Source organism: Ictalurus furcatus, chromosome 2 (genome assembly GCF_023375685.1).
Source record: "Ictalurus furcatus strain D&B chromosome 2, Billie_1.0, whole genome shotgun sequence".
NCBI lineage: Eukaryota > Metazoa > Chordata > Actinopteri > Siluriformes > Ictaluridae > Ictalurus > Ictalurus furcatus.
The window spans coordinates 22,513,072-22,537,602 of NC_071256.1; the positions used below are offsets into that span (position 1 = coordinate 22,513,072).

At 38.6% G+C, this 24,531-nt stretch overlaps 3 protein-coding genes across 7 annotated transcripts in view; 2 read left to right on the top strand and 1 right to left on the bottom strand.

The window, feature by feature from the left end:
* rnf213a (ring finger protein 213a) overlaps positions 1 to 1,341 on the bottom strand; it is a 56,302-nt gene extending 54,961 nt beyond the window's left edge. The window contains exon 1 of the mRNA XM_053653363.1: positions 1,165 to 1,341. The gene's annotated coding sequence lies outside the window, so the exon portion shown is untranslated. The remainder of the gene's footprint in view (positions 1 to 1,164) is intronic.
* Positions 1,336 to 13,816, top strand: LOC128625213 (E3 ubiquitin/ISG15 ligase TRIM25). 5 transcript variants are annotated; one of them, XM_053653377.1, is made up of 9 exons: positions 1,580 to 1,950; positions 2,224 to 2,238; positions 3,542 to 3,749; positions 8,894 to 9,483; positions 10,145 to 10,240; positions 11,117 to 11,350; positions 11,457 to 11,616; positions 12,469 to 12,534; positions 12,802 to 13,816. In XM_053653377.1, exons 3-9 carry the CDS (start codon positions 3,698 to 3,700, stop codon positions 13,659 to 13,661), a joined length of 2,058 nt encoding a protein of 685 aa, XP_053509352.1. In that variant the 5' UTR covers positions 1,580 to 1,950; positions 2,224 to 2,238; positions 3,542 to 3,697; the 3' UTR covers positions 13,662 to 13,816. The 5 variants fall into 5 exon arrangements, with proteins under 5 accessions (XP_053509360.1, XP_053509385.1, XP_053509352.1 ...); XM_053653410.1 differs by lacking the exon at positions 12,469 to 12,534 and having other exon boundaries at positions 1,579 to 1,950; XM_053653385.1 differs by lacking the exons at positions 1,580 to 1,950; positions 2,224 to 2,238; positions 3,542 to 3,749 and adding an exon at positions 1,336 to 1,469.
* Positions 13,817 to 17,277: 3,461 nt separating this feature from the next.
* LOC128625242 (E3 ubiquitin/ISG15 ligase TRIM25-like) lies at positions 17,278 to 22,937 on the top strand. The gene is made up of 5 exons (XM_053653432.1): positions 17,278 to 18,217; positions 19,986 to 20,575; positions 21,234 to 21,329; positions 22,210 to 22,443; positions 22,550 to 22,937. The coding sequence occupies exons 2-5, from the start codon at positions 19,988 to 19,990 to the stop codon at positions 22,700 to 22,702; spliced, it is 1,071 nt and encodes a 356-aa protein (XP_053509407.1). The 5' UTR covers positions 17,278 to 18,217; positions 19,986 to 19,987; the 3' UTR covers positions 22,703 to 22,937.
* Positions 22,938 to 24,531: the final 1,594 nt, after the last annotated feature.

Sequence of the window (24,531 nt, forward strand, 5' to 3'; positions counted from 1 at the left end):
GGGTTCGATTCCCGCCGCTGCCCTGTGTGTGCAGAGTTTGCATGTTCTCCCCGTGCTGTGGGGTTTCCTCCAGGTATGCCAGTTTCCTCCCCCAGTCCAAAGACATGCATGATAGGCTGACTGGTACGTCTAAAAGTGTCCATAGTGTGTGAATGGGCATGTGATTGTGCCCTGGGTATGTGAATGGGTATGTGATTGTTCCCTGTGATGGATTGGCACCCGATCCAAGGTGTACCCCACCTTGTGCCCCATGCACCCTGCGACAGGCTCTAGGTTCCCCGCAACCCAGTAGGATAAGCAGTATGGAAAATGACTCGATAAATGTGATAGTACAGGTTGATGCAGAACTTTTGAATTTGTTATATTTCTTATTCTTCGTGACAGTTTTATGCCTATGGCTGTCTCTGAATGTGTTGCATTTCATATTTCAAAATAAGGCCAAAGGTGAGGACACTTCCTGGCTTAGCTTTCCATTTTTTTTTTTCCCTGTATGAAGCCTTTGTTATATTTTTAGGTCTTCACAGGAGTATTAAACTAACAAATGGTACTAATAAGCACATACTCAGTGGCCATTTTAGTTTTAGGTACACTAGAGTCATGCCATCATTCACTGGCCATATTACATACAACTTACAACTCTATCAAATTACAATCTGTTTACCTCACATTGTGCACAGCAATACATTACTGTAACCGTACACTTAAAAATGCACGTATATTGTAGGTTTGCCTGTTAAAATATAAATGAAAAGTAAGCATGTTTAAAGCAAATTAACCTGTCCTCTTTCGGTTCCCAGTATACACGTTTAGTTAACTAGTGAAATAGCTAGTTAACAACTTAGAACAACATGGGCTCAGCTCAAGCCGCGCGCACCCGGAAAAAAACCACGCGCTGCCTATGAAATGCCATGACAGCCAGCAAGCTAGCTAGCACTTTTATCTTCTCCAATTAACGAGCTAACAAGTATGTATAGCTTGCTTGCTTGCTAACTAACATTACTTCGCTGGTGTGCGGGTAAAAATACAAAATAAAAAATGGGTAAAAAGTGCCATAGCTGCTCTGCGCCGTCTCTGATTAGCGTTAGCTATCATTCTGCTAAGTACTTCCGGTAAAAAATAAAAACACGAGCACGCAGTAAGATGTTTCACTGAACAGCTCCTTACCTCTACAGGTGTATCGTTGTCTTTAATGTTGCAGTCGGGAACAATGCAGTCGGTAAAGAATGACCACAGAGTATCATACTGATTCGGTTCAGCGGAATTATCTGCTGATTCACCCCACAAATGAAAAAGAGCTTTCGTTTCTGTGCAAATCAATTTTCAGGACGGCTGAACTTTCGTTTCAAGGGAAATGGGCGTGATCTCACGAGCTCAGGACGGGAACTTCTCGATAAACACACTTCTCACTGAAGACATCTGAGCAGGCTGGAGTTTGTACAGCACTGTGGAGATTTCCATAAGTAAACAAGGTATGAAGTCCCTCTTCTGCTTGCAGCACTGTGTTTTTAACGTATTTATTTATGTCTATTCCTTTTTAATATATTTCCGTTTGTTAAGGAAAATAGGTGTGTGCCCCCCCCCCCCAATTGTACACTTGGTTGCGCCCATACTCAACGCAAGTTCGTTGATGTATTTTAGCAGCTCAGTCTGTAAGAAATGGAGACAGCAGCCAAGTGTAGAAAAGTGCTGCAGAACATACGAGCTTTTTTTTTCCAGACAGTAAGTAACTAGATACCTAAATAGCAGGTAACCTCAGCTTAGTATAGAAGGCATCATACCATGGCTTGGTTTGTTCTTTAGAGCGTCAATTAACTTTTGATATTTGCACACCCACGAAGTAGGCTGGGCTAACGTCAGTTCCAGTTTATGACCATTAACGTTACATTCACGCCGAGTTCGCTGTGAACCCTCACGTTGTGACAGACTGTTATAAATGCGAGTGAAAGTTAGGTAAGTTGCACAGCATTTCGTTCCTTTACACTACATTTGGGCTAAGGACAATTAAGTGATTTTACAAATATAAGGCTCAGCATAATGCTGAGGTGTGCTAGTGTAACGGGTATAGAAAATACTCCATAAATATAACAAGTAGAATTGCACAAAAAGGAGATGTGTAACTGTTGTGGCTATCTGTTTGTGTGAGTGCTTTCCCTTTTGGTTGTCACAATGTCACTGATTTGTGTAATTTCCTGTTTTGGCTCCTCCTATTCCCTTTCGTGTTAGGGTTGAATGGAAGAGGTAAGATTTTATTTAGCTCTGATTAATCTAATTTCATCTTTATTTAAATCATAATTTATATATTTATGTACTCATTTTAATTTGTGTGTATATTGCTATTTTATTTATCTGTGTGATTATTTTTGTTGTTTTACCCTTCTTTTGAGTGATTTTTTTTTGTATTTTGTTTCATGTGCCCTTTTGTGTTATGGTTGAATGGGAGGGAGAGGAGAGAGAATAAACGAAGAGTCGACCTAGTTGCCGTCTGCCTGTTTCATTGACTAAAATAAAACACACAACGCAGACTACAACCAATTACAATAGCTTGGCAACGAGAGATACGGAACTAACGTCTGAGTTGTGGCCATATTGTAGTTATCCATTCAGAACTAGTTATGGCAGTTTGTCTTTAGAATTAAGAAAAGAAAACTCCAGTACCCTTTACATAGCTAACGTTTCAGGTTACCACTATATATTGTTGTACACTTATTACATAGCAAGCTAAACAGCATGATGACATTAACATAATAAATGACACCAGTTACACAAACAGAATATTCAGTTTATCAAATTAAAATGATCATCTAAGTCAGTCATTGCTCTTCTGGGAAAAGAATGGTACCTGGTCACGATGCAGGCAGCACAGCATTGCTTGGACGCATCCGTGGGGAAATTGTATTTACAACATATATAGTGTTGAATTTAGTTTCATAGGTAGCTATCCTTTCTGAGTTTCTTTAAACGTCGTGATTGCGTTTAAATGTTAGCGTGCGTGGTTTGCCTGCACACATCCTAGCTTGCCTCTACTTGGTATGGTGGGTTTCATGGTAGGTTATGGAGCAGAGAATACATCTGCCCACAGGTTGTCCACAGCACCTTACAATGTCCCCATGCTGTGGGAGCTTCTATCACTCATAAATCACGTGAATTCAAATGGTAACTGTAATCCTAAAACTATGTTCTAAATATGCAAATATTCAGTATCAAACTTTGGGTGTTGTGGTTGTGTTGTGTTGTTAAATCCCCCCCCCCTGTGTCCATACCATGGTAGAGACCATACCCTGGTAGAGACAAACCAAAGAAATTACTACAAGCTTTTATTTTTTTTAAAGGAATATATTGCTGGGTTTGGGTGTGTTAGGAACCGGGGGAATGCAAAATGTGGCATTATTGGGTTTGGGAAAGACAAAAGAAATTGCTCCATGTAATACTTCTCTCAATGTAATACACGCATTTCTTATATAATTGACTCCCTTCCATATAGACAACAATACACAATGACTTCATAAAATTCTAATTCTAAATTCTTGATGATTCCTACCAGTCAGTGGTAAGGCTGCATTGGTCTTTCGCTCTGCTCAACAAAGGGCAAACCGCCTGCGTGTCAATACGTACTTCAGGGTGAAACTTTTCCACGACCGTCCTCCGGTTTGCTTGTTGTCCAGAAAAGCTGAAAAGACTCACGCAGCCCAGCCAGGAGATGCCAAATTGTCGTGGAAATTACACAACACTCGCAGACTCGTCCTCTGAAGGTAAAAAAAAAAGGTTTATTACAGAAAGATGGTTAATGCAGGATAGAATAAAGCAGAATAGAATAATGAGGGCGCTCTAGAGCGCTTGTGCTGAACCACTAATATACATATGAAACGCAGGGCATGACTCACTTCTGTGTACCAATAAGAAGCAGATTGAGGCAGTTCAAACAGGCTTTGTTTCAGGGTCTTAGAAGATGTGCAGACGAACCTTGAACAGAAGAACATGTTTGTGTCTCTGTAAGCAGATAAATATTCTGTACTGATCTAAATAATATGACATGGCCTTCTTAGGCATTATCCTCAGATGACTATGAACAGAACAAGAACAAAATTATTACAAAGTAAAAATTAATAATTCCCCTCACAGAGCCATGACAAATTAATTTACCTTCTGATAAATTAAATTTAATATTTTCAGTTAATTTTACAGACTGTATGCAAAAAACAATAACCATTAACCTGTTCCACCTTGCAAACATTTACATTTATTCACTTATCAGACACTTTTATCCAAAGCGACTTACAAATGAGAAAAATACAAGCAAAGCGATATATCAAGCAGAGAACAATACAAGTAGTGCTACCATACAAGATCCATTAATTGAGTTCCAGAAGAAGCAAAGTGCACAGAGTAGAGGTGTAAGTGCAATTTTTTATTTTTTTATTTTTTTTTATGAGTTGGTTAGGTGTTCACGGAAGAGGTGGGTCTTTAGCTGTTTTTTGAAGATGGTGAGAGATTCTGCGGTCCGGATTGAGATTAGAAGTTCATTCCACCACTGAGGAACAGTTAGCGTGAAGGTTCTGGAGAGGGACCTTGCGCCACACTGAATGGGAACTACTAAACGTCGGTCGCTAATCGATCGCAGATTGCGAGAGGGAACGTAGGCCTTCAGGAGAGAGTTGAGGTAGGAGGGTGCTGTTCCTAACAAGGTCTTGTAGGTGAGCATCAAGGCCTTGAATTTGATGCGGGCAGCTACAGGAAGCCAGTGGAGGGAGATGAAGAGGGGTGTGACATGGGTTCTCTTGGGCTGGTTGAAGACGAGGCGTGCTGCAGCATTCTGAATCATCTGAAGGGGTTTGATGGAGCTGGCTGGGAGGCCTGAAAGCAGTGAGTTGCAGTAGTCCAGTTTAGAGATAACGAGCCTGCACTAGTATCTGTGTAGCCTGTTCGGTGAGGTAGGGTTGGATTTTCTTGATGTTGTACAGGATAAACCTACAGGACCTTGCAGTTGTTGAGATGTGGTCTGTAAAGGTCAAGCTGTCATCAAGAATCACCCCAAGGTTCCTGGCCATCCTGGTTGGCATGAGCGTGAGGGAGTTGAGCTGTACAGTGAGGCTGTGGTTGATTGAGGGACAGGCTGGGATGACGAGAAGCTCAGATTTTGCCAGGTTAAGCTTAAGATGATGTTCCCTCATCCAGACCGAGATGCGTGCAGAGACGGATGGATCGTCAGGCTGGAAGGACAAATAGAGCTGGGTGTCATCAGCATAGCAATGATATGAGAAGCCATGAGACTCAATAACCTGCCCTAGAGATGTAGTGTAGACAGAAAAGGAGTGGACCCAGAACTGACCCCTGTGGCATGCCAGTTGTGAGTTGCTGAGTTTCAGAAATACCTCCCCTCCATGATACCTTGAAGGATCTGTCAGAGAGATAGGATTCCACCCAGTGCAGAACCGTTCCAGTGATGCCCAGGCTGGAGAGAGTTGACAGGAGGATCTGATGGTTCACAGTGTCGAAAGCAGCAGAGAGGTCAAGTAGGATGGGGGCAGATGATCTAGAGGTTGCTCTTGCTAGTCGTAAGGCTTCAGTGACGGAAAGCAGAGCAGTCTCCGTGGAGTGGCTGCTCTTGAAGCCAGACTGCTTGGTGTCCAGGAGGTTGTTCTGTGTGAGAAAATTGGAGAGTTGATTTAAAAACGGCTCTTTCAAGAGTTTTGGAAAGAAAAGGGATGAGGGAAACAGGTCTGTAGTTGTCAACTACAGCAGGGTTAAGTGATGGATTTTTAAGCAGTGGGGTAACCCGGGCATGCTTAAATGAGGTAGGGTATGTGCCAGTAGAGAGGGATGTGTTAAAGATGTGTGTGAGTGCAGGTAATAGTGTGGGAGAGATGGACTGAAGAAGGTGAGAAGGGATAGGGTCAAGAGGACAGGTTGTGGGATGGCTAGAGAGGAGTTTAGAGACATCAGTCTCTGAGAGGGGAGAGAAGGAAGTCAATTGGGAGATACATGGACGAGGAGCTGGTCTATGCATGTCTGGGTTTGAGAACTGGTTCCTGATTGATGTAACCTTGTTGGAAAAGAAAGTGGCAAAGTCATCTGCAGTGAGAGAGGTAGGGGAAGGGGGAGGAGGGGGACAGAGAAGAGAGGAAAAGTTTTTGAAGAGAATGCGGGTGTTGGGAGAACTACCAATCTTCTCTTGGTAGTATGTGGCTTTAGCAATGGAGATGCTATTGGAAAAAGAGGAGAGAAGTGTCTGGTAATTGGATAGGTCATTTGGGTTGTTTGATTTGCGCCATTTCCTTTCAGATGCTCTTAGTTTGTCCCGGTTGTTACGCAGAGCTTCTGAGAGCCAAGGGCTAGAGGGTGATATGCGAGCAGGTCTGGAGGTTAGGGGGCATATGCTGTCAAGACAAGATGTTAGGGTGGAACATAGCATGTCTGTTGCGGTGTTTAAGTCAAGTGAGGAAAGGTGGCTAACGGAGGGAAGTAAGCTTGTGACAACGGAGGAGAAATATGAGTGGGAGAGGAAGCGAAGATTGTGACGAAATACAATACAATAAAAACAATTTACCGAAAAACAAATACAACAAACCTCAATGTTCAGTCTTTGAAGTCTGCTCCTCTTAAATATGTTTAAAGCTACACTATTAGACACTTTCCACTGTCATGGTTCTGGACTGAAACCAGTTCTTAAACCGCTCTGTGTATATTGTGTATATATCTGAATAATCTGATATAGGATGTGATTGCTGAGTTCATTTACCCATCAGATGCAAAGCGCTTTAGTTTAATGGTGTTCATTAGGGTTCCCCTGATCAGGATTTTAACAGCCGATACCAATTTCTTGTCATCTTGATCGACCGAAACCGATCCAGATACCAATCTTTTTTTTGTTGTTGTTGTTCAAGCTTTAATCAGGAGGTCTGTCATAAACAGTTAAATGTAAGTTCTCTGCTCATGGTCACTGTTAAATGAATTAAAATAATAGCAATGACAAATACCGTTGGTTAATTGATAAATAAAACAGCATAAAATGTTTATTTTAAAAATATTTAAACAATAGAATCATAATTAAAAGTAGACTAATATAAAAATTATCCATATTTGGAAAAAGAAAGCTAATAGCCTTCTACAGAGATAACTAACGAAGCGTAATGTCAAATTGATATTAAATGCAACTCATAGTAATTAAACATTATTTCATGTATCATTTTATTTATGATAATGAGTCTTTATTGGTCACGTATACATTAAAGCACAGTGAAATTTATTTTTTCCGACATACCCCAGCATGTTAGGAAGCTGGGGTCAGAGCACAGGGTCAGCCATGATACAGAGTCCCTGGAGCAGAGAGGGTTAAGGGCCTTGCTCAAGGGCCCAAAAGCGGCAGCTTGGCAGTGCTGGGGCTTGAACCTCTAACCTTCCGATCAGTAAACCAGAGCCTTAACCACCAAGCCCCCCCCTTTTTTTAATGATAATGAGTCTATAATACATTTATTATATCTATTTTTTTTATATTAAATCATTTATTTATAACTAGGCACATTTTCTGTCTTTACGTTTTATTATTTTTTTTTTTTTTGAAAACTGGAGTTGACTTTTCTAGTGATCTCTGGTAACTGTGAGTTTAAATGAAGTGAATGCGCTGTCTATTAGAGTTGGTGAAGAAAGAGCGGAAGCGTACTGTATGTTACAGACTGAACAGTTGCTACTCTTGATTATGATTGGTGAGGAATTATTTAATAAAGAAGTGTGAATTAAACCCCACCTTTTAGCGTTAGCATTATTATTTACTCGCTGTGTCTACACGAGCAGGTCACAGTCGCAGGTGCAGGTCATTTTGCAGGATCAATAAAAGATGGCATTTGTGAGATCGGGAAGTTGAGAGAGGCAGATGATGTACAGTGTTACTCTTGTCATCATAATGGCTTCTTTGCAGTATTTACACACTTGTTTGTTTGACAGGTGATGAAAAGCAGTGTGAAAGGAACTTTTGCACAGTGTACATGCATTTTGGAGTTGTAGTTTTTATTCCAATTGTATTATACAACTCCGTACAGGTCACTCGCACCAGTGCGACGTGCACTCTGGGCTTTTCAGAAGCAGGGGCTTTGCAGAAATCTGCATGTTTCAGGCAACCTGGGAATAGAGGCAGTAAAGTACAGTATTTGACAAGTAATGTGTTTTTAAACATTAAAGTATGTTAACCTATCTCTTACAACCAATAAACAACATAATTAACGTTTAAAAATCATGATATGACTCCTTTAAAGGACCAAGATGATCCGATGCCTGTTGTGCTGTGTTTGAATGATTCAATGCCGACACCGCTTCACATCTACAGAAGTACCAGTTTTCATAATTGGTGTCTAAGCCTCAGTTACACCTGTGTGGCTGCACATCAGTCACACTTAGCGCTGTTGTACAGTAACATGCATATGCATCAGTTGATGACCCTGCAATATACCTGTATATGTTCTTCATAAAGGGGCTGGGGGTTTTTTAAAGAGGCTTGGTGTTTTTGCTTTTGTGTCAATATGTTATTAGTCACTTTTCCTTAACAGCCACTGTGAAGGAAAAGCAGATTATTCATTCTCTGCTCAAAGTTTCAATACTACCTTCCATAAACCAACATGGGCTTTCCTGTACCAGTTTCTATTTGTCAGCAAGCTGTGCCCAGTAGTAGTAGTAAGTCAACATGAGAGGTGTCTTACCCAACATGATTAGGTGTTGTCTTATCTTCTTAAAGGCATTGGAACTTCAAGGGACTTTCAGTTCTACTGTTGGAAAATGTTTTACAATTATACCACAAATCCAATCACTATGACTTACTATAAATAGATGTTTTAATTGACTGGGAAGACATACAAGTTTAATTCTTTTTTTTTGTCTTCTTTTTTATTTTTTTAATCTCAAACAGAGATGGCCTCCAATTCATCCATTATCCCACTGCTTCTTCCAGAAGATGAGCTATTATGCGCTATCTGCCAGACGCTCCTGAAGAATCCTGTGACTATACCATGTGGGCACAACTTTTGCATGACCTGCATCAGCAAACACTGGAAATTAGCCTTTGCATCCATTTACTGCCCCTACTGCCGCATAAAGTTCCCCTCAAAGCCGGTCCTAAAGACCAACACAGTTCTCTGTGCAATCATGGAGCATGTTGGGAAGGTGTTTCCAACATCTGAGATTGTCTTGGTTCCAGATGAAAAACCTATCTGTAACATCTGTGAGGAGGGAAGGGAGCTATCAGCAGTCAAGACCTGTGTGACATGCCTGGCTAGCTTTTGCAGTGTGCACTCCACACCCCATATGAATAGCCAAGTGCTAGCCAAACACTGCCTGTGCACACCAGTTTCAGACATCAAGGATCTGCTGTGTAAGAAGCACAGCAAAGTGCTTGAGGTGTTCTGCATGAACCATGGGGCTGCCATCTGTTGGCAGTGTACAGAAAAGCACCGCAAGTGCAACATGCGCTCAGTGGAAGAAATGAGGACAGACTGGAAGGTGAGCTGGCATATTAGTAGCATAAATGGTGTTGATAAACCAAACTGCTTAGAATTTGGCTTAATTACTGGGTACTAGGAGCCGTTTCACAGAGCATATGGTTGAGAGGTAGGTATTGGGACGGAAAAAAAAAAAGTTGCACGAGCAGTCAGATATAACGCCTGCAAGACCAATATTCAGCATGAACATGCGTTGCTGTGCAATGCATTTGCAGAATCCTTAGTAACTGCCTGATCAAGATTACAGGGGCTAAAATTTTCTACTGCTTTTCAATATTTTTGGGATAATTTGCTACTTTGTTACATGTATATTTTAGAACTAACAAAATTGATCATAGACAGGTACAAACAAAAATAATAACTGCGTGAGAAACTTACAGCTATGACAGAATTCACAAACCAAGCTGACAGTGCTGGCATTTGAAATGAAAAGGAATTCAAATAATAATAAAAAAAAAAACATAAATCATACATTTAAAAAAATATATTGATTGAATTCTTGTTACTGGTATTTGCAAACAGTACTTTTTAAATCTTGTGTTTTGCATGCACCACTTGTCATTTTGTTTAGTTCGTTTGGAAAAAAAAAAAATCAGCTCCATTCAAGTTTATGGTTTATTTGTTCATTATAACATACTTGCTGTTATAACCCATTCATTCAGGCTGCAATTGAGCCAGTGGCAACAGAAGCTCAGGACAGAAAGGAGGCCACTAGTGAACTCTTGGAAGCTCTGAATACTATGTCAGAGGGTATAAAGGTAAGATCATACTTGGTCAAGTAAATTTGATTAATTGGGTGATTAAGTAACTAAGGGAGCAACTACTTTTTCACACAAGGCCAGTTAGCCAGCACCTCATAGTCATCATATTATCCAGACATACTAATTGTGACTCAGGATTAAAGCTTTAGTATGTAATCTAAAAAAAATTATTAAATGCATATACAGGTGCATGTAAAAAATTTGAATATCGTGGAAAAGTTTAAAAAAAAAAAAAATTAGTAATTTTATTAAAGAAGTGGAACTTTCATATATTCTAGATTCATTACACATAAAGTGAAATATTTCAAGCCTTTTTTGTTTTAATGTTGATGATTATGGCTTACAGCTCATGGAAATCAAAAATTCGGCCATAAGCTGTAACCATAAAGATTAAAACAAAAGAAAAAGCCTTGAAATATTTCACTTTATGTGTAATATAATCTAGAATATATGAAAGTTCCACTTTTTTAATTAAATTATGGGAAAAAAATACTTTTCCACGATATTCAATTTTTTTGAGATACACCTGTATGCGTCTGAGATTAACAGCTTTACTTAGCGTGATGAAACTGGTTATTTTATTTACAGTGTTCACCCTCTTGAACTTTTTCACATTTTGAATGTAATTGTATTACAATAAAGAAAGTATTTTGCACCTTCAAATGTTAGACAGACTGTGTAAACCAAATGTAGGTGAGGTCCTAATCTGTCCTACTAAATGTACAGCTTGACTTAAAATATTTGTATGATTTGTTATCTGAAATGCTAATTGACATGAATCATTCCAGGTTGTATAAAATCCTTTTCACTCACCTTACTAGCTTTTATTTTATTGATTTTATTTATATATCTTCAACATGTCGTTATCCTCAGAATGCTGCAGTAAAGATGACTGAAGATATGCAGCTCTGCTTTGAAGCACTGATGAACACCATTAACCATGCCCAGAACAGAGCCATATCCTTTATAGAAGCAGAGAAGATGGAGGCTCTCCAAAAAACAGAAAAGCAGAAGGAACGGTTGGATGATCATTTGCTTTCCATATCACTGCTCATGGATAAGATTGATGAGTGCATAAACAATGATTCATACTTCAACTTTCTTCTGGTTAGTATGTGACTATAGTTTTTGTTGAAAAAAAGCTCCAAATAAGCAAAAGCCCTCAAAAAGAAAAAATCTATGCCAAATTAACTATGTTGTGCCCTTCTTATAGCCTCTACCACTACTGCCTGCAGAGGTTGGTCAACTGCAGGATGTTCAACTGGATGGTCAATCTGTGGAGAGGATGATATTAGATATTCAACAACTTAACAGTAGTCTGGAATCTCAGCTCAGCACCATGCTGCAGAGAAGAGAGGAAATACGAGAGAAAGGCAAGGCAACTGTAGGGTCCTGAACAATTAATCTAGTTCAAGCATGCAGCTAGCTGGCCAGGACCAGAATGTACAATTGAAAGATTTGGAAAAAAGCTTTCTCTGTTATTCCACTAGGGGGCAAAATAGGCCAATAACCTATGGGACATACACTCTGCTACTGACAAAATATGCTAATGATATGTAATTCTTTAGGTAAATTTAAAAAATGTGCTTTTACCAAAACAACTAGTTTAGTGGTTTCACAGCAATTTGGGTCAACATATATATTAGAGAGAGAGAAATTTGCAGCATGAAAGTGCACCTGAATCATCTGCAGGAATTGCATGATACAATCATGTCAACATGGACCAGAATCTCAAAGGAATGTTTCCAACACCTTGTGGAATACATGAATTGAGGCTGTTTTGAAAGCAAAGAGAGGTCCTACCCAGTATTAGTAAATTATTCCTAATAAAGTGCTTTGTGAGTGTATATTCAGATTTTTCACCACATCCCAAACATGTTCTTTTAGATTCAGATCTGGTGACTGGGAAAGCCATTGAAGAACAGTGAACTTATTGTCCCCTTCTGATGGTTGATGTGAACATTACCTGAAGCTGTTGGCCTGTATCTACATAATTATACGCATCACACTGCTGTCACACAATTGGCTAATTAGATAATTGCAAGAATGTGATGTACAGGTATTCCTAATAAAATGCTTGGTGAGTCTGTATATAAGCCCATTTCCTAAAATGAGTTTGACACCCCAGGTCTAGATAATGCTGTACCATTTATGTTACTGAGTGGGATCAAGATTGTGTGCTTTTTTATATATATATATATATATATATATATATATAATTACAGATATGACATCAGACGACTTCAGAGTTGTCAGCGGCCGCAGCAAAAAACGCAGCAACCTTTTGAAATGTAAGTTTTAATATGGTAATACAATAGCTGTGATTGTATTTGATGTTAAAGCTTAATCGTTAATGTTCTCTGGTAGTGTCTGAAAAGTTATGAGTGTAAAGTCCAAACATACCAGTTCTGGAACAAGCGCACAAGCTTGTTTCCCCCTGAGGATTACTAAAATCTTTCTAAATAAATGCTGCCCATTTCAGTGGGTAAAATGTTAAGCTTTGAATATTGATAATATTATTTAAATTATCAAGTTATTCATTCTTTTCTGGCATACAGATTCCAGCGGCGTGACCTTTGATCCAGTCACTGCTAGTGCATCTGTGATTCTCTCTGAGGATGACCTGGCTGTCACAGTGGAACACAATGGGTTACTTACCTGGAAAGACTACCAAGTCAACAAGGAGATAGGCTTCAGGGTCCTGTGCTCTCAAGAGTTTAGCAGTGGGCAGCACTACTGGGAGGTTCAGACGCCGGAGAACGAAGACAGCAACTGGGCCGTGGGTGTGACGTATAAAAACAGTCACAACCATTACCAGAGCTTGGGCCAAGACAGCAGCTCCTGGTGTGTCAGGTGGCAGAACAAAGCGGAAGACAAGGATAATGACAAGATGGCTAACAATATGGAAGGAACAAAAGATGGTGAAGTAATATTACCAAACTCACTGGCTAAGGAAGGTGCCATAAAACTCAAGGTGCCCAATCTGGAATCAAAGAAAAATAAATTGGAAGCATACCTGAAAGATGATAAGAGCCATGAAGGTCTTCCACAGGACAAGAACAAAAGAGAAAGAAACCAAGCTCTGATGGAAGATGTAGCGGAAGGAGAGGAAAAAGTGTCTGATTTAACAGAGGAGAACAAATGCACTTTAACAACTATGCAGGAGGACAAAAATATCCCAAAACAGTCAGGCACTGGATTCTTTGCCTCCCATCAGCAGGAGATGAACCTGATCTCCCAGAAGCCCCCTAGGAAGATTGGTGTGTTGTTGGACTTTGACAGAGGGTGGTTGTCGTTTTTCTTGGTGTCTAACTCTAAAGTCAAGCTCTGCTACAGGTTTCAGGCCCTGTTTTCTGCTCCTCTCTGCCCCACCATATGGCTAAGAGATCCAGAGAGCACAATGATTATTAGCAAATGACTCGAAACAACACTGCAGTAGTGCCAGCTGCAAGGAATGTATATTTCTAATGTGTTATTGTTTCTATAGTAACAGTTTACTCAATCACATGTGTGGTGTCTGTTCCACGTCAACAGATTTAAAAAAATAAATAAACTTGTGTAATTGTTGATACAGTGAAGTTTTCTGTGATGTTTATTTAGCATGGATGGAATCTATTGTCAGCGCAATGTCAGTGTTAGTCAAAGATAAAGTTGTACCTTTAAGTTTGCTGACAGACAGAGGGCTTTGTGCTTGTTGACACATTGCATGTTTTGTCTTAAAGTTAAGGGAGAGAATCGTGGTAAAATAATACTAACATACTGCAATGGGTCATTATTGTGATTATTAAATAATCACTTGATTTTGACTACTCTATACTCATCAGCCAAAGTTAATCAATTTTGTGATATATATAGAGACAGGCCATGTAAATCACTACAATAAAATGAATCAACTCAAAACCAAAATGCCAGTCTGTGGCAGCAGGGGCATTGTTGAACATCAGCTGCAGATGGAGGGGAGGGTGGGGGAACCAGTAGTACAATGGTGCTTGAAAGTTTGTGAACCTTTTTCACACAAGTCCTAAAAATAGATAAAGAGAACCCAATGAATCAAATGTATCAAAAATATTATACTTGGTCATTTATTTATTGATGAAAGTGATCCAATATTACATATCTGAGTGGCAAAAGTATGTGAACCTCTAGGATTAGCAGTTAATTTGAAGGTGAAATTAGAGACCGGTGTTTTCAATCAATGGGATGACAATTAGCACCCTGCTTTATATAAAGAACACACTGTTTTATCAAAGTTTGATCTTCACAACACATTTGTGGAAGTGTATCATGCCATGAACAAAGGGGATTTCTGAGGAACTCAGAAAAAGAGTTGTTGGTGCTCCTGGGGCTGGAAAAGGTTACAAAACCATCTCTAAAGAATTTGGACTCAATCAGACAGATTGTGTACAAATGGAGGAATATCAAGACCATTGTTACCCTCCCCAGAAGTAGTCGACCAACAAAGATCACTCCAAGAGCAAGACGTTTAATAGTCAGCAAGGTCACAAGGGACCCCGGGGTAATTTCTAAGCAAATGAAGGCCACAAATGAGTCCACGATCAGGAGAACACTGAACAACAATGGTGTGCATGGCAGGGTTGCAAGAAGAAAGCCACTGCTCTCCAAAAAGAACATTGATACTGGTCTGCATTTGCTAGAGATTATGTGGACAAGCCAGAAGGCCATTGGAAAAATGTTTTGTGGACGGATGAAACCAAAATAAAACTTTTTGGTTTCAGTGAAAAGCATTATGTTTGGAGAAAGGAAAACACTGCATTCCAGCATAAGAACCCATCTATGAAACAGGGTGGTGGTAGTATCATGGCTTTAGCCTGTTTTGCTGCATCTGGGCCTGGACGGCTTGCCATCACTCAGTTCATCACTCGTTTACATGGACAACAATAATTCACTCTTAACCCGATTAAGACCATACTCTAATTAAGAAACTACCATGTAAACAGCAATTTTTACTTACCTTAATCTAATTAAGGTCATACTTGAAGTAAGCACTAATCGAATTAAGACAGGTGGAGTACTCCTGTTTTAGTCGCATTATGGACATGTATTACAAACATGTAAACACCTTAATCACATTATGAACGTTGTGTGAGAGTTTTCACCGCATTTTGCGACAGGACACGATCACACACGGCAGTTTTACGTTTTACAGGCGAACAAGAGAGTTCGGCTGTGTCCCAAACCGCAAACTTGCCTATTATAGGCCTGTAGTGGGGAAAAATACATGTATCTCAGCTACTATATAGACGTTAAGTACGCGCTTTAGGACACAGCCCACGGCTTCAAGCAGTTGTCTATTAGCACGTATAGCAATTTTAATAAAAACACCCAAAACTGTATATGGTACCATAACGAAGATGAACTGTATGTTGATACGTGAAATTCTGGAGGGACGGCGTGGCGCGGTGACGTAATGACGTGGGCTGTTAATCTAATTATGTTCTAAAACATGTAAAACGGGAACATGAAAGGAGTATACTAAAAGCGACTCATGTAAAAACCTTAATCACATTATTATCTTACTCAGAGTAAGGTCAATAATTAGATTACTGCTGTCCATGTAAACGTAGTCATTGATGGAACAATGAACTCTGAAGTATACCAGTAAATTCTAAAGTAAACTGTCAAGACATCTGTCTGTAAATTGAACATCAAAAGAAAGTGGGTCATGCAGCAAGACAACGACCCTAAGCCACACAAGTCGTTCTACCAAACAATAGTTAAAGAGGAATAAAGATAATGTTTTGGAATGGCCAAATCAATGTCCTGACCTTAGTCCAACAGAAATGCCACGGAAGGACTTGAAGCAAGCAGTTCATGTGAGAAAACCCACCAACATCCCAGATTTGAAGCTGTTCTGTACTAAGTAATTGGTTAAAATTCCTCCAATCCAATGTGCAGGACAATGTGCAACAGTTACCGGAAACGTTTAGCTGCAGTTATTGCTGCACAAGGTGGTCACACCAGATACTGAAAGCAAAGGTTCACATACTTTTGCCACTCACAGATGTGTAATATTGGATCATTTTCCTCAATAAATAAATGACCAAGTACAATATTTTTGTCTCATTTGTTTAACTGGGTTCTCTTTGTCTACTTTTAGGACTTGTGTGAAAATCTGATGATGTTTTAGGTCATATTTATTCAGAAATCATAAAAGGTTCACAAACTTTCAAGCACCACTGTATATATGTGTATGACAGCCAACAGTATGGTCGCAATAAAGCTAGAAAATATTTCGCCTGATACACTTTACACTACACACACACACACAGTGGAAAATATTACCTTCTAAAGACAAATAAAAAGTTAAACTCACAGAGACATCGTCGACTCCAGTGTATTCTCGTCAAGGCCAGGAAGAGGAAACGCCAATGATAACAGTGTTACATGCAATTATATAGTTCACTATGAACCCCGCGTTCCCTCTCCCTCGTATTTTCTTTTTGCTGGGGAGAGGCGGAGCTTAGCCTGCCTTTTATCTAGCTGCAGTGCACACGTGTTGCCACCTTAGTGACTTTTCAGACCCCTTTAGCTACTGTTTTTTGTTTTGCAGAAGAAAAAAAAAGTGCCCAACAACAAATCTAGTGACTTTTTGCAAAATGTGGCATTATTGGGTTTGGGAAAGACAAAATAGTATTATTTGCACTATTCAGTGTAAAGATTCTTCAGTTGGTGAAATTACATTTTTGGAGTAAATTACAGAGTGTCCAAAGAGTCTCCATACATAATGGCAGGGAGGGACGTCGCTATAGGCAGCGCCTCTTTCACTTCTTAATAAGTACTCTACTTATTTATTGCTCGAACCAGACTCTTTCCGTTAGCAAATATTTTTACCATTATTATCTCTCTCTCTCTCTCTCTCTCTCTCTCTCTCTCTATATATATATATATATATATACCCGTCAGTATATATCTTAGTTTTGAAGCTGTGATCTAAGATAATAATAATAATAATAATAATAATAATAATAATAATAATAAAAGTAGACATCAGCAGTCAAATGCAAGTTTAAAAAAGTGTGTCTTAAGTTGAGCTTTAAAAATGCCAAAGGTCTGAGCTTCCTTGAGTTCAGAAGGAAGAGAGTTCCAAAGGGAAGGAGCATAGACAGAAAAAGCCCTGTCACCCATAGACACACATAGGCAGCAGAGTTTTGTACATATTGCAATTTGTTGATTGTGGATTTAGAAACTCAAATGGCGTTACAGTAATCCAACCGAGTGACAACAAATGAGTTTATCAGCTTTTCAGCCACAGAGAAGTTCAGCATAGGGTGCAGTCTAGCTATATTTCTGAGGTGAAAAAAGGGTGTTTTAACAGTGCTCTGAAAAAAGAATCAAATGTAAAGCTGGTATTGGAAACACCGATACCACCAATATCTCTGCCATCGCAGAGGCGAAGTTCCTGGAACTTCTTAAAAGAAATCGCTCTACGTAATACTTCTCTCAATGTAATACACGCATTTCTTATACAATTGACTCCCTTCCATATAGACAACAATACACAATGACTTCATAAAATTCTAATTCTAAATTCTTGACTCCCTTCCATACAGACAGCAATACACAATGACTTCATAAAATTCTAATTCAAATTCTAATTCTAAATCATTGACTCCCTGCCGTATAGACAGGAATACACAATGACTTATAAAATTCTAATTCTAAATCATTGACTCCCTTCCATATAGACAGCAATACACAATGACTTCATAAAATTCTAATTCTAAATTCTTGATGATTCCTACCAGTCAGTGGTAAGGCTACATTGGTCTTTCGCTCTGCTCAACAAAGGGCAAACTGCCTGCGTGTCAACACGGACTGCAGGGTGAAACTTTTCCACGACCGTCCTCCGGTTTGCTTGTTGTCCAGAAAAGCTGAAAAGACTCACGCAGCCCAGCCAGGAGACGCCAAATTGTCGTGGAAATTACACAACACTCGCAGACTCATCCTCTGAAGGTAAAAAAAGGTTTATTACAGAAAGATGATTAATGCAGGATAGAATAAAGCAGAATAGAATAATGAGAGCGCTCTAGAGCGCTTGTGCTGAACCACTACTATACATATGAAACGCAGAGCATGACACACTTGTGTGTACCGATAAGAAGCAGATTGAGGCAGTTCAAACAGGCTTTGTTTCAGGATCTTAGAAGATGTGCAGACGAACCTTGAACAGAAGAACATGTTTGTGTCTCTGTAAGCAGATAAATATTCTGTACTGATCTAAATAATATGACGTGGCCTTCTTAGGCGTTATCCTCAGATGACCATGAACAGAACAAGAACAAAATTATTACAAAGTAAAAATGAATAATTTCCCTCACAGAGCCATGACAAATTAATTTACCTTCTGATAAAATAAATGTAATATTTTCAGTTAATTTTACAGACTGCATGCAAAAAACAATAACCGTTAACCTGTTCCACCTTGCAAACAAATACAATAAACATCAGTGTTCAGTTTTTGAAGTCTGCTCCTCTTAAATATGTTTAAAGCTACACTATTAGACACTTTCCACTGTCATGGTTCTGGACTGAAGCCAGTTCTCGAACCGCTCTGCGTATATTGTGTATATATCTGAATAATCTGATATAGGATGTGATTGCTGAGTTCATTTACCCGTCAGATGCAAAGCGCTTTAGTTCAGTGGTGTTCATTAGGGTTCCCCCAATCAGGATTTTAACAGCCGATACCGATTTCTTGTCATCTTGATCGACCGAAACCGATCCAGATACCAATCTTTTTTTTGTTGTTGTTCAAGCTTTAATCAGGAGGTCTGTCATAAACAGTTAAATGTAAGTTCTCTGCTCATGGTCACTGTTAAATGAATTAAAAGAATAGCAATGACAAATACCGTTGGTTAATTGATAAATAAAACAGCATAAAATGTTTATTTTAAAATATTCAAACAATAGAATCATAATTAAAAGTAGACTAATATGAAAATTATCCATATTAGGAAAAAGAAAGCTAATAGCCTTCCACGGAGATAGCTAACTAAGCGTAATGTCAAATTGATATTAAATGCAACCCATAGTAATTAAACATTATTTCATGTATCATTTTATTTATGATAAGGAGTCTTTATTGGTCATGTATACATTACAGCACAGTGAAATTTATTTTTTCCGAGCACAGGGTCAGCCATGATACAGCGTCCCTGGAGCAGAGAGGGTTAAGGGCCTTGCTCAAGGGCCCAAAAGTGGCAGCTTGGCAGTGCTGGGGCTTGAACCCCCGATCTTCCGATCAGTAAACCAGAGCCTTAACCACCAAGCCCCCCCCTTTAATGATAATGAGTCTATAATGAATTTATTATATCTATTTTTTATATTAAATCATTTATTTATAACTAGGCACATTTTCTGTCTTTACATTTTATTAGTTTTTTTGTTTATCATTTTTAGACACTTTGGGCCCAATTTGGACATTTTCACTTAGGGGTGTACTCACTTTTGTTGCCAGCGCTTTAGACATTAATGGCTGTGTGTTGAGTTATTTTGAGGTTACAGCAAATATACACTGTTATACAAGCTGTACACTCACTACTTTACATTGTAGCAAAGTGTCATTTCTTCACTGTTGTCACATTAAAAGATATAATCAAATATTTACAAAAATGTGAGGGGTGTACTCACTTTTGTGAAATACTGTATGTTTTAATTGACTGGGAAGACATACGAGCTTAATTTTTTTTTTGTCTTCTTTTTATTTTTTAATCTCAAACAGAGATGGCCTCCAATTCATCCATTATCCCACTGCTTCTTCCAGAAGATGAGCTATTGTGCGCTATCTGCCAGATGCTCCTGAAGAATCCTGTGACTATACCATGTGGGCACAACTTTTGCATGACCTGCATCAGCAAACACTGGAAATTTGCCTGTTCATCCATTTTCTGCCCCTACTGCCACAGAAAGTTCCCCTCAAAGCCGGTCCTAAAGACCAACACTGTTCTCTGTGCAATCATGGAGTATGTTGGGAAGGTGTTTCCAACGTCTGAGATTGTCTTGGTTCCAGATGAAAAACCTATGTGTAACATCTGTGAGGAGGGAAGGGAGCTATCAGCAGTCAAGACCTGTGTGACATGCCTGGCTAGCTTTTGCAGTGTGCACGCCACACCCCATATGACTAGCAAAGCGCTAGCCAAACACTGCCTGTGCACACCGGTTTCAGACATCAAGGATCTGCTGTGTAAGAAGCACAGCAAAGTGCTTGAGGTGTTCTGCATGAACCATGGGGCTGCCATCTGTTGGCAGTGTACAGAAAAGCACCGCAAGTGCAACATGCGCTCAGTGGAAGAAATGAGGACAGACTGGAAGGTGAGCTGGCATATTAGTAGCATAAATGGTGTTGATAAACCAAACTGCTTAGAATTTGGCTTAATTACTGGGTACTAGGAGCCGTTTCACAGAGCATCTGGTTGAGAGGTGGGTATTGGGACGAAAAAAAAAGAGTTGCACGAGCAGTCAGATATAACGCCTGCAAGACCAATATTCAGCATGAACATGCGTTGCTGTGCAATGCATTTGCAGAATCCTTAGTAACTGCCTGATCAAGATTACAGGGGCTAAAATTTTCTACTGCTTTTCAATATTTTTGGGATAATTTGCTACTTTGTTACATGTATATTTTAGAACTAACAAAATTGATCATAGACAGGTACAAACAAAAATAATAACTGCGTGAGAAACTTACAGCTATGACAGAATTCACAAACCAAGCTGACAGTGCTGGCATTTGAAATGAAAAGGAATTCAAATAATAATAATAAAAAAAACATAAATCATACATTTAAAAAAATATATTGATTGAATTCTTGTTACTGGTATTTGCAAACAGTACTTTTTAAATCTTGTGTATTGCATGCACCACTTGTCATTTTGTTTAGTTCGTTTGAAAAAAAAAAATCAGCTCCATTCAAGTTTATGGTTTATTTGTTCATTATAACATACTTGCTGTTATAACCCATTCATTCAGGCTGCAATCGAGCCAGTGGCAACAGAAGCTCAGGACAGAAAGAAGGCCACTAGTGAACTCTTGGAAGCTCTGAATACTATGTCAGAGGGTATAAAGGTAAGATCATACTTGGTCAAGTAAATTTGATTAATTGGGTGATTAAGTAACTAAGGGAGCAACTACTTTTTCCACACAAGGCCAGTTAGCCAGCACCTCATAGTCATCATATTATCCAGACATACTAATTGGGACTCAGGATTAAAGCTTTAGTATGTAATCTAAAAAAAATTATTAAATGCATATACAGGTGCATGTAAAAAATTTGAATATCGTGGAAAAGTTAAAAAAAAAAAATTTTTTTTGTAATTTTATTAAAGAAGTTGAACTTTCATATATTCTAGATTCATTACACATAAAGTGAAATATTTCAAGCCTTTTTTGTTTGAATGTTGATGATTATGGCTTACAGCTCATGGAAATCAAAAATTCGGCCATAAGCTGTAACCATAAAGATTAAAACAAAAGAAAAAGGCTTGAAATATTTCACTTTATGTGTAATATAATCTAGAATATATGAAAGTTCCACTTTTTTAATTAAATTATGGGGAAAAAAATACTTTTCCACGATATTCAATTTTTTTGAGATACACCTGTATGTGTCTGAGATTAACAGCTTTACTTAGCGTGATGAAACTGGTTATTTTATTTACAGTGTTCACCCTCTTGAACTTTTTCACATTTTGAATGTAATTGTATTACAATAAAGAAAGTATTTTGCACCTTCAAATGTTAGACAGACTGTGTAAACCAAATGTAGGTGAGGTCCTAATCTGTCCTACTAAATGTACAGCTTGACTTAAAATATTTGTATGATTTGTTATCTGAAATGCTAATTGACATGAATCATTCCAGGTTGTATAAAATCCTTTTCACTCACCTTACTAGCTTTTATTTTATTGATTTTATTTATATATCTTCAACATGCCGTTATCCTCAGAATGCTGCAGTAAAGATGACTGAAGATATGCAGCTCTGCTTTGAAGCACTGATGAACACCATTAACCATGCCCAGAACAGAGCCATATCCTTTATAGAAGCCGAGAAGATGGAGGCTCTCCAAAAAACAGAAAAGCAGAAGGAACGGTTGGATGATCATTTGCTTTCCATATCACTGCTCATGGATAAGATTGATGAGTGCATAAACAATGATTCGTACTTCAACTTTCTTCTGGTTAGTATGTGACTATAGTTTTTGTTGAAAAAAAGCTCCAAATAAGCAAAAGCCCTCAAAAAGAAAAAATCTATGCCAAATTAACTATGTTGTGCCCTTCTTATAGCCTCTACCACTACTGCCTGCAGAGGTTGGTCAACTGCAGGATGTTCAACTGGATGGTCAAGCTGTGGAGAGGATGATATTAGATATTCAACAACTTAACAGTAGTCTGGAATCTCAGCTCAGCACCATGCTGCAGAGAAGAGAGGAAATATGAGAGAAAGGCAAGGCAACTGTAGGGTCCTGAACAATTAATCTAGTTCAAGCATGCAGCTAGCTGGCCAGGACCAGAATGTACAATTGAAAGATTTGGAAAAAAGCTTTCTCTGTTATTCCACTAGGGGGCAAAATAGGCCAATAACCTATGGGACATACACTCTGCTACTGACAGAATATGCTAATGTTATGTAATTCTTTAGCTAAATAAAAAAATATATGCTTTTACAAAAAAACTTGTTTAGTGGTTTCACAGTAATTTGGGTTAACATATATATTAGAGAGAGAGAAATTTGCAGCATGAACGTGCACCTGAAACATCTGCAGGAATTGCATGATACAATCATGTCAACATGGACCAGAATCTCAAAGGAATGTTTCCAACACCTTGTGGAATACATGAATTGAGGCTGCTTTGAAAGCAAAGAGAAGCCCTACCCAGTATTAGTATAGTGTTCCTAATAAAGTGCTTTGTGAGTGTATATTCAGATTTTTCACCACATCTCAAACATGTTCTATTGGATTCTGATCTGGTGACTGAGAAAGCCACTGAAGAACATTGAACTTATTGTCATGTTCATGAAACCAGTTTGAGACGACTTTTGCTTTGTGACATTGTGCATTATCATGCTGGATGTAGCCATTAGAAGATGGTTAAGTTGTGGTCATGAAGGGATGCACATGGTGAGCAACAATACTAAAATAGGCAGTGGTATTCAAGTGATGATTGGTATTAATAAGACCAAAGCATGCCAAGAAAGCATTCCTCACAACATTACACCACCTCCACCAGCCTGGAATGTTGACAGCTTAATGTCAAATTGTACCCTCACAGGTGTATCGTTGTCTTTAATGTTGCAGTCGGTTTAAAGAATGACCACAGAGTATCACACTGATTCGGGTCATGATGACGTCGCTATAGGCAGCGCCTCTTGCCCTCCTTATAAGTACTCTCTTTACTTATTTATTGCTCGAACCGGACTCTTTCCGTTAGCAAATATTTTTCCCGTTATTATCTCTCTCTCTCTCTCTCTCTCTCTCTCTCTCTCTATATATATATATATATATATATATATATATATATATATATATATATATATATATATATATATCCATCAGTATATATTTTAGTTTTGAAGCTGTGATCTAAGATAATAATAATAATAATAATAATAATAACAATAATAATAATAAACTTTATTTTATAAAGCACCTTTAAAAGCAGCTTCTCAAAGCGCTGGACACAAATTAAGCAGTACACAGAAAAAAACATATAAAAGTTAATAAGAACAACAACGTTAATAATAATAATAATAATAATAATAATAAAAGTAGACATCAGCAGTCAAATGCAAGTTTTAAAAAGTGTGTCTTAAGTTGAGCTTTAAAAATGCCAAAGGTCTGAGCTTCCTTGAGTTCAGAAGGAAGAGAGTTCCAAAGGGAAGGAGCATAGACAGAAAAAGCCCTCTCACCCATAGACACACATAGGCAGCAGAGTTTTGTACATATTGCAATTTGTTGATTGTGGATTTAGAAACTCAAATGGCGTTACAGTAATCCAACCGAGTGACAACAAATGAGTTTATCAGCTTTTCAGCCACAGAGAAGTTCAGCATAGGGTGCAGTCTAGCTATATTTCTGAGGTGAAAAAAGGGTGTTTTAACAGTGCTCTGAAAAAAAGAATCAAATGTAAGGCTGGTATCGGAAACACAGATACCACCAATATCTCTGCCGTTGCAGAGGCGAAGTTCCTGGAACTTCTTATAAGAAATCGCTCCATGTAATACTTCTCTCAATGTAGTACACACAGACAATACACAATGACTTCAT

Excerpts from the sequence above, each read along its gene's own strand:
- LOC128625242 (XM_053653432.1), top strand. The coding sequence starts at position 19,988 with ATGGCCTCCAATTCATCCATTATCCCACTGCTTCTTCCAGAAGATGAG. Across the intron at positions 20,576-21,233 it reads AAATGAGGACAGACTGGAAG|GCTGCAATCGAGCCAGTGGC; the intron begins GTGAGCTGGCAT and ends CCATTCATTCAG. Across the intron at positions 22,444-22,549 it reads CGTACTTCAACTTTCTTCTG|CCTCTACCACTACTGCCTGC; the intron begins GTTAGTATGTGA and ends CCCTTCTTATAG.
- LOC128625213 (XM_053653377.1), top strand. The coding sequence starts at position 3,698 with ATGCCAAATTGTCGTGGAAATTACACAACACTCGCAGACTCGTCCTCT. Across the intron at positions 9,484-10,144 it reads AAATGAGGACAGACTGGAAG|GCTGCAATTGAGCCAGTGGC; the intron begins GTGAGCTGGCAT and ends CCATTCATTCAG. Across the intron at positions 11,617-12,468 it reads AGAGGAAATACGAGAGAAAG|ATATGACATCAGACGACTTC; the intron begins GCAAGGCAACTG and ends ATATAATTACAG.